General features: G+C 35.8%; 1 protein-coding gene across 1 annotated transcript in view; it reads right to left on the bottom strand.

The window, feature by feature from the left end:
- Nucleotides 1-13,752, bottom strand: part of LOC136152903 (UDP-glucuronosyltransferase 2C1-like) — a 33,397-nt gene extending 19,645 nt beyond the window's left edge. Inside the window, exons 1-3 of the mRNA XM_065914428.1 lie at nucleotides 12,949-13,752; nucleotides 5,467-5,615; nucleotides 3,106-3,237 (exon numbers count right to left, since the gene is read on the bottom strand). Of these exons, the coding sequence (XP_065770500.1) occupies nucleotides 3,106-3,237; nucleotides 5,467-5,615; nucleotides 12,949-13,669 (1,002 nt within the window). The 5' untranslated portion in view covers nucleotides 13,670-13,752. The remainder of the gene's footprint in view (nucleotides 1-3,105; nucleotides 3,238-5,466; nucleotides 5,616-12,948) is intronic.
- Nucleotides 13,753-16,671: the final 2,919 nt, after the last annotated feature.

Here is a 16,671-nt window from a genome sequence, read left to right as displayed (position 1 = left end):
TCTACAAGAAACTTACTTTAGACCTAGGGACACATACTGACTGAAAGTGAGGAGATGGAAAAAGATATTCCATGCAAATGGAAAGTGAAAGAAAATTGTAGTGATACTTGTATCACACAAAATAGACTTTACTTCAAGAACTGTTACAGTAGAAAATAAAGGGCACTGCATAATAATCAATGGATAAGTGTAAAAAGAAGTAATAGTAGTTGCAAATGTATATGCACCCAACATAGGAGACAAGTGCTAACAGCCTTCTATAAAAAGAGAATTCAACAGTAATACAATAATAGTGGGGCACTTACACCAATGAGCAGATCATCCAGACAGAAAATCAATAAGAAAACACAAGCGTTAAATAATACATTAGATCAAATAGACTTCATTGATATTTACAGGACATTCCATCTGAAAGCAGCAGAATATAGTTTCTCCTCAAGTGGACGCAGAACATTCTCCAAGATAAATCACATCTTGGGTCACAAAGTGAGTTTTAGTAAATTTAAGATAATTGAATTTGTATCAAGCATCTTTTCTGATCACAAAGCTATGAGATTAGAAATCAGTTGGGGGGGGGGGATGTAAGAAAACACAAACACATGGAGGCTAAACAATATGTTACTAAACAAACAGTAATCACTGAGGAAATTTTTTTAAATCTAAGGATTAATGACAGCAAATATACGATATCACAAACACATAGGACACTAAAAACAGTTCTAAGAAGGGAAGTTTTAGGAATACAATCTTACCTCAAAAAATAAGAAAAATCTCAAGTAAATATCCTAACCTTAACCTGAAGCAACTAGAGAAAGAAGAATAAACAAAACCAAAGTTAGCAGAATGAAGTCATAATGATCAAAGCAGTAATAAATGAAACAGAGGCAAAGAAAATAGTAGCAAAGTTCAATGAAACTAATATCTGGTTCTTTGAGAAAATAAGCAAAATTAGCAAAACTTTAGCCAAACTCATCAAACAAAAAAGGGAGAAGGCTCAAATCAATAAAATGAGAAATGAGAAAGAAGTTACAATGCACAATACAGAAATACAAAAGAAACTAAGAGAGTACTAAAAGCAACTGTTCATCAATAAAAGACAATTGCATGACATGGAAGAAATGGACAGTCTTAGAAGTGTACAATCTCCCAAGACTGAATCAGGAAAAAAAATAGAAAATATAAACAAACCAATCACAAGTACTGAAATTGAAACTGTGATTAAAAATCCTCCAACAAACAAAAGTCCAGAACCTCGTGACTTCACAGGCAAATTCTATCAAAATTTAAAAATTAACATCTATCTTTCTGAAACTCTTCAGAAAATTGCAGAGAAAAGAATATTCTGAAACTCATTATATAAGACGACCATCACCCTGATACCAAAATCAGACAAAGATATCACAAAAAAAGAATATTATAGGCCAATATCACTGATAAACATAGATGCCAAAGTCTTCAACAGAACACCAGCAATCTGAACCCAATACATGTAAAGGTCTGTACACTACAATAAAGTGGGATTTATTCCAGAGATGCAAGGATTGTCCAATATACATAAATCAATCTATATGATACACGACATTAGCAAAGTGAAAGTCTCTCAGTCGTGTCTGACTCTTTGCGACTCCATGGACTCTACAGTTCATGGAATTCTCCAGGACAGAATTCTGGAGTGGTTAACCTTTCCCTTATCCAGGGGATCTTCCCAACCCAGGGACAGAACCCAGGTCTCCTGCATTGCAACTGGATTCTTTACTAGCTGAGTCACAAAGGAAGCCCAAGAATACTGGAGTGGGTAGCCTATCCCTTCTCCAGCGGATCTTCCCAACCTAGTGGTTGAACTGGGGTCTCCTGTATTGCAGTTGGTTTCTTTACCAACTGAGCTATCAGGGAAACACATTAACAAACGCAGTAGTAAAGCCATATGATCATCTCAATTGATCCAGGAAAATCTTTTGACAAAATTCAACATACATTTATTATTAAAAAAAAAAAAAAAAACCAAAACTCTGCAGAAAGTGTGCCTAGAGGAAAGTTACCTCAACAAAATAGAGGCCATATATGACTAACTTGTAGCAAACATTATTCTCAATGATGAAAAACAAAGCATTTCTTCTAAGACCAGAAACACGAAAAGGATGTTCCCTCTTGTCACTCTTATTCAACATAGTTTTGGAGAGAGAGTTCTTGGTGCCTCTAGCCCTTCCTTGATGCCACTCCTAAGCACTGTGTTTTAATGCAATTAAAAATGCAATAATTTTATGAAGATTTTTTTAGATTAAATGCTTAATGGGTATTATTTCTACAAAGCAATTTTTGAAAGTAATTTGGATATAAATATAAAAATTGTCATAATTATTTGAAACACAATTGCTTTAATGGTCTATTTTATCTAAAGCTAGGGAAAAGGTGTCACACAGTTATAACCTAGAATGATGTCAATAAAAAAATTAGTTTGCTGGAATATTGTAAAGTATACTCCTAAATCTTTTACTGGATTATTAAAGTTTTAACTGTTAAGAATCATTATTTAGGATTTCATTTAGGGTTATTTTTAGGATTAATTATTTAGGATTATTAGAAGGAACATTATTTAGGCTTAATATTAGAATATATGCTCTTGTTTCCAGGTTTAATTAAGACAATGTTCAAAATCATTCATTATAAGAAAATATAGTCCCAAGACATGCTGTGCTGTGAATCAAGCCTATTATTTTGAATATCTTTTCCTTTATTCTCTGTCATGTTATTTGTAACTTGTTTATATGCTACAGATTTAAAATATATATATAAGAACAGCAAAAAATGTTAAATTACATGAATGACTTAAAACCTAGGCCCAAAGCTGACTGATGCTTTAACAGTAGCATATGATTAATTTTAGTTCATTATTTAAAGAAAATACTGCAATAGGATTTTCTGTTAATAATGCCAGGTTTAAAACAAGATAGCAATTAAATACCCCCTTTTATCATTTATACTTTTTCTTTAGAGCTCACTTAAGTTGAGACTAACACTATCAATAGCCTGTCCTGCATTTTAAAAATATACTTTATGGTGATCATGGATTTTAAAATAATATCCCTGAAATAAATATTATCTGACCTTCTGTGGAATCTGGGCAAGGGCTGACGCGATCATATTAGACTTTTCTTCTGAGAGGTTTTTGATCATTGACCCCAGAGTAAACACCACGACTCCATCTTTTCCAGAGCTTTGAACAAACTCTTCGAGCTCCTGTGAAGAAAACAGTCTTTGAAATATAAAAATTTACAGTTATAATAGACGTCACAACCTTTTTTCAATGTGTCTGAATTATTAGAACAATTATGTATTTTCATTATGTTAACCATTTCAGTGTATAATAGAAAGAAAGAAAGTGAAGTCTCTCAGTCGTGTCTGACTCTTTGCAACCCCATGGACTAGTGTAGCCCACCAGGATCCTCCGTCCATGGGATTCTCCAGGCAAGAATACTGGAGTGGGTAGCCATTTCCTTCTCCAGGGGATCTTCCCGACCCAGGGATCAAACCCAGGTCTCCCACATTGCAGGCAGACGCTTTAACCTCTGAGCCACCGGGGAAGTCCCAGTCTGTAATAGATGACCTGAGATCCTTATTGGGTGAATTAAAGTTATTGTTACTAAAGGCTCATTTAGTAAAGCATATTTGAGGTGTGTGTGTGTCTTTGTGCTTGTGCGTTTGTGTTTACAAATTATTGACTGCCTGTTATCTTTTGCCATTTGCTGAGCTCTTTACATGTATCAGTTAACTTAGATATATGGTGATTTTATGAGATATGTATACATTTACAGATGGGAAATCTATCTCAGTAAGGTTAAGTAATTTGTACAAGTCTACACAGCAGTAGCTAGCAGAGCAAATTTCTACCTTTAAGTTAAATAGTTCAGGTGATGCGCTGTATACTTAGCCTTAGATGCTAATAAGATTATCTTTCACTTTTCTGATGAATCACAGTCAGTACAATGATACAATTTTGGTATATTTACTTTTCTCTGTTTTCTAAATTTCTATTTTCTTTTATTTTGATTATATATATATATTTTTTTTTTCATAGAAGTTTCCACATACATGATTAGGAATGAGATAGCCATGTAACATCTGACCAGACAAGTAATGTCAAAATACCTATAAAGCATACTCTGAGGATTATAGGAATATACTAGAAATATATAATTTTGAATTAAAAATAAAAACAGTATACTCAATCATACTAAAATAAAAATAAGTCTTTTCATCCTGTGTTGAAATGCTAGCAAAACTAAGCCAATTAAATAAGATAAGAAAAAAATATGTGAGGTTTGAAATGGAAAGACAGGGAAGAAATTTATATTAAGGGATTTCCCACATGGTTATGGAAGTTGGCAAGTTTAATCTGCAGAACAGCACATTAGGCTGGAGACTCAGAGAAGAGCCACTGCTGTGGTTTAAGTCTGAAGGCAACCTATAGGTAGAATTCAATCTTTTGTTCTAGTCACATCTTCAACTAATTGGATGAGGCTTACCCACATAATGAAGAGTAATTTGTTTTTTAGGGTCCACATACTCAAAAGTTGATTTCATCTAAAAAGACCTTCTCAGTAACTTCTAGAAAAATGTTTGTCTAAGTAGCTGGGTACCTAGCCAGGCAGGTTAACAGATAAAATTAACCATTACACTACGTTTACAGATGATTTGACTTAAGATATAATGTTATCTTTATGTTCAATTATAGCATAGTATTGGAGAAGGAAATGGCAACCCGTTCCAGTGTTCTTGCCTAGAGAATCCCTTGGACAGGGGAGGTTGGTGAGCTGCTGTCCATAGGGTCGCACAGAATCGGAAACGACTGAAGCGACTTAGCATGCATGCATGCATTGGAGAAGGAAATGGCAACCCACTCCAGTATTCTTGCCTGGAGAATCCCAGGGACAGAGGAGCCTGGTGGGCTGCTGTCTATGGGGTCGCACAGAGTTAGACACGACTTAAACGACTTAGGGAAAAAAAAAAAAGCATGGTATTCATAAGATGCTAGGAAATATTTTATACAATACATTTTCATGTGTAATGAATAGTCTTTGAACAAGAAAAGAAAATATCAAGGATTACTTCAATCAGATGGTAATACATAATCCAAAATAAAGTCTACTCACCTTCTTACTGTAGTGTATAGTCTAAGAAAATAATGACCATTGAATTCTATGTCTGTTTTCTCTGTTTGGGGATCAAATATTGTTAACCATAAACCAGAAATCATTTTAAGAGATAAATACTCATAGCTGGGTCAGAAAGATCCCATGGAGAAGGGAATGGCAATTCCACTCCAGTATTCTTGCCTGGAAAATTCCATGGACGGAAGACCCTGGTGGGTTACATACAGTTCATGGGGTCGCAAAGAGTCAGATACACCTGAGTGACTAACACTTCACACTTCATTCATGAAGGAAAATAATAAGCACATTTAATTACCTTAGGTAGTGGCTTTGCAGGCTTGCAGTGCAGTCCTCCAACAAACTCAGTATTAGGTAAGTAAGGTTGAGGAAATTCAAAATCCCAGTAACTTCGAAACAACCACATGTCAGCTTTCCCCATAATCTCACATATTGTGGTAGGTTTTCCTGAATAAAAATGAAGGATAATAGAGGGAAAGGAATCTGATATGTTAAAAGAGAGATATATCTTCACCTAATTTTCTAAGTAAATTCTTAAAGACCAATACTGAGCCTATGCAATCCAGGTTAAATCAATTGGCCTAAAGAATACACATAGTCAGAATATGAAAAAGTAAGCACAGATTTAAATATGGAATAAAACCAAAAGCCTGTTGCTTTCTCTCTGTCAATGGAGTCTTTCATCTTGAGCTAAACCTAAACCCACTCATGTGCTTCTACTAAGTACAAGAAATAGGCAGCAATCCACAGCCTTCTGTGGTAGAGTCACACCTTCTTTTCTGGAATTCCAATTCATCTCACCCTCATTGCTCCAAAAGTTTCTGATTATGTTGAAAAACAACTTGTGCTTTACCCATCTCGTTTCTATTGTTTTCAAGTGTGCTATTACAACTAATTACATCCTGAGTACTTTTAATACAATTCTTAAAGTGACTGTCTCCTTTGCTATCATTAATGAAATTTCTTATTTTACAAGATTTTATCCTCATTGGTGAAGATATTGCACTGCAAAATAATCTGGTGGTGAAATAGTTTCTATTTTATAATGAAGCTTACCCAGCTTTTGGTGTCTTTTTGAAATATGTGCTCCATGTCACTGATAGGAGGAAACCATAGCCATCTGGTTTCTCACCACATGACTTTTTGAATATTCTCCTTGATGTTCTAAGTGTGTTAAAGTTTTGATTAGAAAATGTAAGGGATTTGAACTCCTAGGAAGATGCAGCTGCATAAGAGATCAAGGCAAATCTCAGTAAATGAGAGGTTTTATTCCGGTAATGGCAATACCCACTTTCATACTCAGCACATATCTTTAGGAAAATGTACATAGGTTTTACTTTATCATTTTTTTAAAATTTATTTTTGAGCTAAAATACATTGAAGTTAATTGTTAACTGTCTAGTAGAAAATATCATCTCCCAAATTTCAATTTTATTGCTCTATAGGATATTTTTTGACCATTGTTTTTTCTAACCTAGGACTTTTATTCTAAAATTCCTTTATCCCCTTTTTATAAGATTTATAAAAAGCTTCTCAATTTTTTGTAATGAATGCTGGCTTTCTTTTTTTTTTTTCTCATCAATTATTTGAACATATCTATGACATGTTTTAATGAATAATTTTATAAATTATGTGTTACATTTTTAAAATTTGAAAACATACTTGCAATACATAACATAATGAAGATTTTAAATTCTGAATAGCTAAATTATATCTATATCTTAGAGCATTTTAACATTTATGAGAGTAAAAGAAATATGTTTCTTCTATTTATCAAGTTTTTACTCTTCTTCTCAGATTATTGATATATTCCACCAAAAAATATTCTAAGTTGCTAATAATTATGGAAGAATAAGGCACAGAGTAATACCCTATTACTAAGGCTTCACTCAAAAAGATGTACCCAAACTGAGTGTCAGACTGCTGGGACCAGAAGTGAACAAACAAGTTCAACCAAGTCGTAGATCAATCAAGGCTTAATCCATGATCAGAAAATGTAACCTAGATGAGATTTTAAGTTATTTTTTTCTTAGTGTTGCCTTTTGTAGCTTGAACTCTCAACATGGATGTGTGATGGTTTCTGCCCACATCTTATAGGGCCATGTCTAGAGATATAAGCACCTGTTTCTGTCACAAAATGCCCAGAAGAAGTTTCAGTGCAACATGTCGACCTTGACTAGGTCATATGAATTTTTTTTAACATATTGCATATTGCCAGGCAGCAGAGTTCATTAGAAACACTCATGTTGTTTGTGAGATGTTGAATTATTTCTCAGAGGAAATATTGAATAGATACTCAAAAAAGGAAGTGACTATATAAAATAAGAGATTATAGCTATAATTTTTTGACATTTTTATGAATAAACACAATTTTTAGTAATGATAGGGTATTAGAGATACATCTGTTAAAATTAGTAACAAGGAAAATAATAAAAGTTTATATGAAAATGAAAAAGTTCCAAGTGGACAAATCATTCCCGAGGAAGAAAAACAAAGCTGTAGGCATCACACACTTTAATTTTAAAGAATATTATAAAAGCATAGTAATCAAAACAATACATAGGTTTAAAAACAGTCACCAGGTCCATTGGAACAGAAGCAAAAGCCTAAAGATAAACTCATGCATATTTAGTCAACTAGTATTTCACAAGGAAGCCAAAAATATTCAATGAACTTACTCCACTACAAAATTATATTAAAATGGATCAGGCTTAAATATAAGACCTAAAACCATAAAATTCCTCAAAGAAAACAATGGGAAATAAGTCTTGACATTCATCATGACAGTGAATTTAAATATGACACCTAAAGTAGAAGCAACAAAATTATAAATGAACAAGTGGAACTACTTACAACTAGAAGTTACTGCACACTGCTCAGAAAAAAAGGAAAATGATCAACAAAAGAAGAAGGCAGCCTATGAATAGAGAAAAATTTTGCAAAACATAAGTTTGTGTATGTGTTGTTATTGTTGTTCAGTCACTCACTCATGTATGGCTCTTGGTGACACCATCAACTGCAGCACACCAGGCTTCCCAGTCCTTCACCATCTCCCAGAACTGACTCAAACTCATGTCCACTGAATTTGGTTGGTGATGCCATCCAACCATCTCATCTTCTGTGGTTCCCAGTTCCTCCTGCCTTCAATCTTTCCCAGCATCAGGGTCTTTTCTAAGGAGTTGGCTCTTCACATTTAGGTGGCCAAAGCATTCGAACTACAGTTTCAGCATCAGTCCTTTCAATGAATATTCAGGATTGATTTCCTTTAGGATTGATGGGTTGAATCTTCTTGCAGTCTAAGGGACTCTCAAGAGTCTTCTCCAACACCACAGTTCAAAGCATCAATTCTTTGGCACTCAGCCTCCTTTATGGTCCAACTCTTGCATCCATACATAACTATTGGAAAAACTATAAATTTGACTATATGGACCTTTGTTGCCAAAGCTATGTCTCTGCTTTTTAATATGCTGTCTAGGTTGGTCATAGCTTTTCTTTTAATTTCATGGCTGCTGTCACCATCTGCAGTGATTTTGGAGCCCAAGAAAATATGGTCTCTTACTGTTTTCATTTTCTGCCCATGTTTTTCCATGAACTGATGGGACCAAATGCCATGATCTTTGTTTTAGAATGTTGAGTTTTAAGCCAGTCTTTTGATTCTCCTATCTCACCTTCAGCAAGTGACTCTTTAGTTCCTCTTTGATTTCTGCCATAAGGGTGTTGTCATCTGCATTTCTGAGGTTATTGGTGTTTCTCCCAGAAGTCTTGATTCCAGCTTGTGTTTCATCCAGACTGTCATTTCACATGATGTCCTCTGCATATAAGTTAATTAAGCAAGGTGACAATATACAGCCTTGATGGACTCCTTTCCCAATTTGGAACCAGTCTGTTGTTCCATGTCCAGTTCTAACTGTTGCTTCTTGACCTGCACACAAGATTCTCGGGAGGTAGGTAAGGTGGGCTAGTGTTTGCTTTCTTGAAGAATTTTCCAATTTGTTGTGATCCACACAGTCAAAGACTTTGGTGTAGTCAATAAAACAGATGTAGATGTCTTTCTGGAATTCTCTTACTTTTCTAGGATCTAGCAGATTTTAACAATTTCTGCTGGATCTCTGGTTCCTCTTCTTTTTCTAAATCCAGCTTGAACATCTGGAAGTCATTGGTTCATGTACTGTTGAAGTCTAGCTTGGAGAATTTTCAGCATCACTGTACTAGCCTGTGAAATGAGTGGAAGTGAGCAGTAGTTTGAACATTCTTTGGCATTGCCTTTCTTTGGATTTTGAATGAATACTGACCTTTTCCAGTCCTGTGGCCACTGCTGAGTTTTCCAAATTTGCAGGCATATTGAGTACAGCACTTTCACTGCATCATCTTTTAGAGTTTAAACTAGCTCAACTGGAATTCCATCACCTCCACTAGCTTTGCCAATAGTGATGCTTCCTAAGGCCTACTTGACTTTTCATTCCAGTATGTCTGGCTGTTGGTGAGTGATCACACCATAGAGGTTATCTAGGTCATGGAGATCTTTTTTGTACAGTTCCTTTGTGCATCTTTGCCACCTCTTCCTAATATCTTCTGCTACTGTTAGGTCCATACAATTTCTGCCCTTTTTTGTGCCCATCTTTGCATGAAACATTCCCTTGGTATCTCTAATTTTCTTGAAGAGATCTCTAACCATTCCCATTCTATTGTTCTCCTCTATTTCTTTGTATAGATCACTTAGTAGGAGTTTTTTATCTCTCACTTATATTCCTTAGAACTCTGTATTCAGATAGGTATATCTTTCATTTTCTCCTTTGCCTTTTGCTTTTCTTTTCTCACCTAGGTGTTACCATCTAAAATATAGGGAGAACTCACAAAATTCAATAGCACAAAAACAAATAATTCCTTAAAAAATTAGCTGAAAAAAAAAATTAGCTGAAGACCTGAATAAACATTTTTTGAGGAAAAGATTCAAATAGTTAATAAGAATATGAAATGATGCTCAACGTTACTAGTTACCAAGAAAATTCGAAGCAAAACTACAAGGAAGTAACATCTTGTACCTGTTATGATGATGATCATCAAGATGATAAGAGACAACAAATGTTGGTGAAGGTAGTGGAAAGAGACAACTTTACACTGTTAATGCAAACGTAAATCAGTATAGCCAATATGGAAAATGTGATGGCGATTCCTCAAAATTTTAAAATAAAGCTACCATGTGATCCAAAATTTCCACTTCTGGATATAATATTAAAAAAGAATAAAGCAAAACAAACAAGCAAGCAAACAAACAAAAACAAATCGCTGCACTCTCAGGCTCATTGAAGCATTATCTACAAATTTACAATAGCCAAAAACATGGAAACAAATTAGGTGTTTATAAATAGGTGAATGGAAAAAGAAAACATGATGAGAGATGGAGTGGAATATTATTAAGTCATGAGTAACAAGGAAAACTTGCCATTTGCCTCAACGTGGATGAACCTTGAGGATATTATGTTAAGTGAAGTAAGACAGGGAAATAGATCACTTATATGTGGAATCTAAAGAGAAAACAAAACTAAAACTAAAACAAGCTACAGACACTGAGAAGATTGGTGGTTGCCAGATGCTAGGGTTGGAGCATGGTCACAACAGGTAGGTGAAGGTGGTCAAATGGTACAAAGTTCCAGTTCTAAAGTAAGTAATTAGGGAGTGTAATTTACAGGCTGGTGACTCTAGTCACTAATAACTTATTATGTTTGAAAGGTACTAAGAAAGTAGATATTAAGAGTTCTCAAGTAAAAACCTTTTGTATTTATGTGTAGTGATGGATATTATCTAGAGTTATTGTGGTGATTGTTTCACAATATGTACAAATGTCTAATCATTTTGTTGTATACCTCTGTTGAAACAAAATTATTTTAAGGCAGGACAGAAAATTTTTGCATAAAAATTTCTCTGCCAGTTGAGGCAGTCCCCATTTTAGTCTGCAATGTGCTTCTGCATTAAACGTTAACTAGATCCCCTTAGAAGACACAGGAAAACTTGCTTACAAAAAAGAAAAATTTTCTTCCTTGCACTAGCAAGGTAACTCCTTAGGAGGTAACATTCCTTCCTTAACCTCTTCAGTGGTCACAATGACCCACTACTCATTTTTTAGGACTACATAAACTGGCAATCAAATGTTGTGATGTAAAACCCTTTCTCTCAAAAACTTATATGACAGTTCTTTAACTTCTAATGGGCAGAACATTCCTCAGAGATTCCTGACAGATTTTCTCCAGGGTTATAATCCTCAGATTGGCTCAAATAAAATTGTCCATTTCTTTCATATGTTGACTATTGATTAACATTTTTGTCACCAACTGCAACTAATACAATGTTACATGCTAATAACACCTTTAAAAAAAATCTATCTGAAAGTGAAAGTCTCTCAGTTGTGTCCAAATCTTTGCTACCCCATGGACTATACAGTCCATGGAATTCTCCAGGCCAGAATACTGGAGTGGATATCCTGTCCCTTCTCCAGGGGATCTCAAAACATCTAGCTAAAGAATATAAGAAAGATTCTGCTTTCTCAAGGGTAATTTAGCCTTATGCAAAACTTTCTTAGCATAATCACATAATCACCTTAACATAATAAAAAATAAATTATTCAAAAGGAAAATAAAAGGGGTAAATGTATTTGATAAAATAGAGAAAAATTTTGTGCTTAGGGTCAAAAGTCACTGCTGCTGCTGCTGCTAAGTCGCTTCAGTAGCATCTGACTCTGTGCGACCCCAGAGATGGCAGCCCACCAGGCTCCCCTGTCCCTGGGTTTCTCCAGGCAAGAACACTGGAGCGGGTTGCCATTTCCTTCTCCAAAAGTACTAGTTGACCTCTAATGCAATTTTAAATAGAACAACAAGAACAAAACACTGAGGTGAGTTTAAAAAAAATTAGAAATATGATCCTTCAGAAAAAACAAAACTTCCTGTTTTAACACTTTTGGTTCAGTTCAGTTCAGTTCAGGTGCTCAATTGTGTCTGACTCTTTGCCACCCCAGGAACCGCAGCACGCCAGGCCTCCCTGTCCATCACCTGCTCCCGGAGTCCACCCAAACCCTTGTCCTTTGTGTCAGTGATGCCATCCAACCATCTCATCCTCTGTCGTCTCCTTCTCCTCCTGCCCTCAATCTTTCTCAGCATCAGGGTCTTTTCAAATGAATAAGGTCTCCACATCTAGTGGCCAAAGTATTGGAGTTTCAGCTTCAACATCATTCCCTCCAATGAACACCCGGGTCTAATCTCCTTTAGGATGGACTTTAGGATGGACTCCTTTAGGATGGATCTCACACTTTAGAAGATAAGAGAAAATGAAACCAAGCTACATTATTTATTTTCTATTTTCATGCTTACAACATTGCAAACGTGGTGACCAAGTAACCATTCCTTCACAAAACACAAATATAAAGCCTCAGAAGGTGCAAATTAATCAGAAAGAAAGCAGTCTGCATAAGAGCAGAAGTGAAAATCAGAAAACTAATGCAATATTAGAGAAATCAAGCACACTGTCCGATTTGGGTTCTCCAGACACTCCAAAATATTATGTATGAGTATAGAGAATATTCCTTCTTGGATATATTATCAGTATTTAATCATATAACATAAAACCATAAAAAAGAGTGTTATTATTTTTTAAAATTCAAAACAGTGTAACCACAGAAGCTTGGATCTTCTTCACCTAAAATACCTTTTGTGAGTTTTCATACAGTCAGATAAATAACTACATTTTTTATAGTATATAAGAATAATAGCTATATATGCATTTCTCTTACCTAAAACTTTGCTGTAATATTCATCCCATTCTGGAAATACATAATATGAATACATCACATCATTCATTGTATACAGTAACCAGTTCTCCAGCCTCTGTATAAAAGTCATCTTGTCTGTCATTCTTGATGTGACACCAGGAATATATGAAAACGGCATAGGAAGCCCAGCACACAGTCTTTCAACGACATTGCCATAGAAAACCCGAAAAGTGTATATAAATGGAATATTCAGGAGTTCAGCCACCAATTCCCCACAAAATATTAAAGGGTCAGCAATACATACATCGAACTTGGCTGCCTGTAGCCTGCTGAGTAATTCCTTGTTTGTGACAGCACTGTCACACACTCTTCTGAAAGTTAATGAAAATTTTCTGCCTATGTTTGTCATTTTTGTTTGTATTTCCCACCATGAGAATTTCGACATATCAAAAGAAGCTTCATAGAGAAGGGTATTGATCTCTTCCATGAAAGTTTCTTTAGTTACCGAAAGCTGGAGGATCTCCACATTATAGGGAACCTTGGTATGATCAATCAGAACACTTTGTGAAGGTACCAGGACAGTTATCTCATGCCCACGATGGTGAAGTTCTTCTAGAATAACTTGTAAATTAATCCAATGACTAAAATCTGCAGGCCATACAAGAACTTTACCCGTCCTTCCAGAGTCAAGGAGACATAGATGCAGCATGAAAAGGATGCAGAAGACTTTCACAGTCTTCATGGTTACCTCTTGCCTGAATTAAGTCTGGGCTTAAATCAAGTGCATGAAACTCACAATCCAAAGATCTCTCCTTAACTTTCTCAATCAGTTCATAGTAGGTTGGGCTGAACTTTGACTTGTGTACTTTGTATTAAGGATTAAAATGAAAAACAACTTCTTTGATGGGGAAAAAAAAAAAAAAAAACCTCTATAAACTCAATCCCTCAGTCAAAAGCATCACTTCTTCATGTTCAGCTTACTTTATAGTCCAGCTCTCATACCCATACATGACTACTAGAAAACCCATAGCTTTGACTAGATGGACCTATGTTGGCAAAGTAATGCCTCTGTTTTTTAATATGCTCTCTAGGTTGGTCATAGCTTTTCTTCCAAGGAGTAAGCATCTTTTGGTTCCATGGCTGCAGTCACCAACTGCAGTGATCTTGGAGCCCAGAAAAATAGTCTGTCACTCTTTCCATTGTCTCCCCATCTATTTGCCATGAAGTGATGGGACAGGATGCCATGATCTTTGTTTTTTGAATGTTGAGTTTTAAGCCAACTTTTTCACTCTCCTCTTTCACTTTCATCAAGAGGCTCTTCAGTTGCTCTTCGCTTTTGGCCATAAAAGTGGTGTCATCTGCATATCTGAGGTTATTAATATTTCTCCCAGAAATCTTGATTCCATCTTGTGCTTCTTCCAGCCTGGCATTTTGCATGATGTAATCTGCATATAAATTAAATAAGCAGGATGACAATATATAATCTTCATGTGCTCCTTTCCCAATTTAGAGCCAGTCCATTGTTCCATGTCTGGCTGTAACTGTTGTTACTTCTTGACCTGCATACAGATTTCTCAGGAGGCCAGTAAGGTGGTAAGGTGGTCTGGTGTTTTCCACAGTTTCTTGTGATGCACAAATTCAAAGGCTTTGGAGTAGTCAGTAAAGCAGATGATTTTTTGGGAACTGTCCTGCCTTTTCTATGATCCAATGGATGTGAGCAATTTGACCTCTGGTTCCTCTGTGTTTTCTAAATCCATCTTAAACATCAGGAAGCTCTCATTTCACATACTATTGAAGCCTCACTCAGAGAATGTTGAGCAATACCTTGCAAGCTTGTGAGCTGAGTGCAGTTGTGTGGTGGATTGTACTTTCTCTGACATTGCCTTTCTTTGGGATTGGAATGAAAACTGACCTTTTCCAGTCTGGTGACCACTGCTAAGTTTTCCATATTTGCTGGCATTGAGTGCCGCCCATTAACAGCATCATCTTTTAGAATTTGAAGTAGCTCAACTGGATTCCATCACCTTCACTAGCTTTGTTCATAGTGATTCTTCCTAAGGCCCACTTGACTTCACACTCCAGGTTGTCTGGCTCTAGGTGAGTGATCACACCATCGAGGATATTTGAATCATTCAGTTGTTTTTTTTGTTTGTTTGGGTTTGTTTTTTTTTTTTTTTTTTTGTATAGTTCTGTGTATTCTTGCCACTTTTTCTTAATATCTTCTGCTTCTGTTAGGTTCATACCATTTCTGCCCTTTATTGTGCCCATTTTTGCATGAAATATTCCTTTGGTATCTCTAACTTTCTTGAATAGGTCTCTAGTCTTTCCTCTTCTGTTGTTTTCCTCTATTTCTTTGCATTGTTCACCTAGGAAGGAAAACTTTCTTTTCTTTCCTTGTTATTCTTTGGAATTCTGCATTCAGTTAGAAATATCTTTCCTTTACTCCTTTGCCTGTCAATTCTCTTTTTTTTCTCAGCTATTTGTAAGGTCTCCTCAGAAAACCATTTTGCTTTTTTGCATTTCCTTTTCTTGGGGATGATCTTGATCACTGTCTCCTGTACAATTTCATGAACCTCCATCTAAAGTTCTCCAGACACTCTGTTTATCAGATCTAATACCATGAATCTATTTGTCACTTCCACTGTATAATAGTAAAGGATTTGTTTTCGGTCATACCTGAATGGTGTAGTGGTTTTCCCTACTTTCTTCAATTTAAGTCTGAATTTGGCAATAAGGAGTTGGTGATCTGAGCCACAGTCAGCTTCCAAGTCTTGTTTGTGCTGATTCTATAGAGCTTCACAATCTTCTGCAGGAAAAAATGTAATCAAACTGATTTTGGTATTGACAATCTAGTGATGTCCATGTGTAGCATTGCCTCTTGTGTTGTTGGAAGATCATGTATGCTATGACCAGTGCGTTCTCTTGCAAAACTCTGCTAGCCTTTGCCCTGCTTAATTTTGTACCCCAAGGCTAAACTTGTCTGTTACTCCAGGTATCTCTTGACTTCCTACTTTGCATTCCAACCCCCTATGATGAAAAGGATATATATATATATATATAGTGTTCTAGAAGGTCTTATAGGTCTTCATAGAACTATTCAACTTCAGCTTCTTTGGCGTTAGTGGTTGAGGCATAGAGTTGAATTACTGTGATGTTGAATGGTTTGCCTTGGAAACGAACAGAGATCATTCTGTCATGTTTGAGATTGCATCCAAGTATTGCATTTCAGACTATTTTGCTGACAATGAGGGATACTCCATTTTTTTCTAAGTGATTATTACCCACAATAAGAGATACAATGGTCTTCTGAGTTAAAATCTCCTATTCTAGTCCATTTAGTTCACAGATTCCAAAAATGTCAATGTTCATTCTTGCCACCTCCTGTTTGATCACTTCCAGTTTGCCTTGATTTATGGACCTAACATTCCAGATTCCTTGCAATATTGTTCCTTACTGCAATATTTTTCTTGTTAGCATCACAGTTGACTTCCATCACCAGTCATATCCACAGCTGGGCGATGTTTTTGCTTTGGCTCCGCCTCTTCATTCTTTCTGGAGTTATTCCTCTACTCTTCTCCAGTTGCATATTGGGCACATATCAACTTGGGGACTTTATCTTTCAGTGTCATAGTTTTTTGCCTTTTCATACTGTTCATGGGGTTCCCAAGGCAAGAGTACTAAAGTGGTTTTCCATTCCCTTCTCCAGTGGACCATGTTTTGTCAGAACACTCCACCATGACTCAT

This window comes from Muntiacus reevesi, chromosome 22 (assembly GCF_963930625.1).
Source record: "Muntiacus reevesi chromosome 22, mMunRee1.1, whole genome shotgun sequence".
Taxonomy (NCBI): Eukaryota; Metazoa; Chordata; class Mammalia; order Artiodactyla; family Cervidae; genus Muntiacus; species Muntiacus reevesi.
Note: the sequence above shows the minus strand (reverse complement) of the source record. Positions and strands in the feature narration are given on the sequence as shown.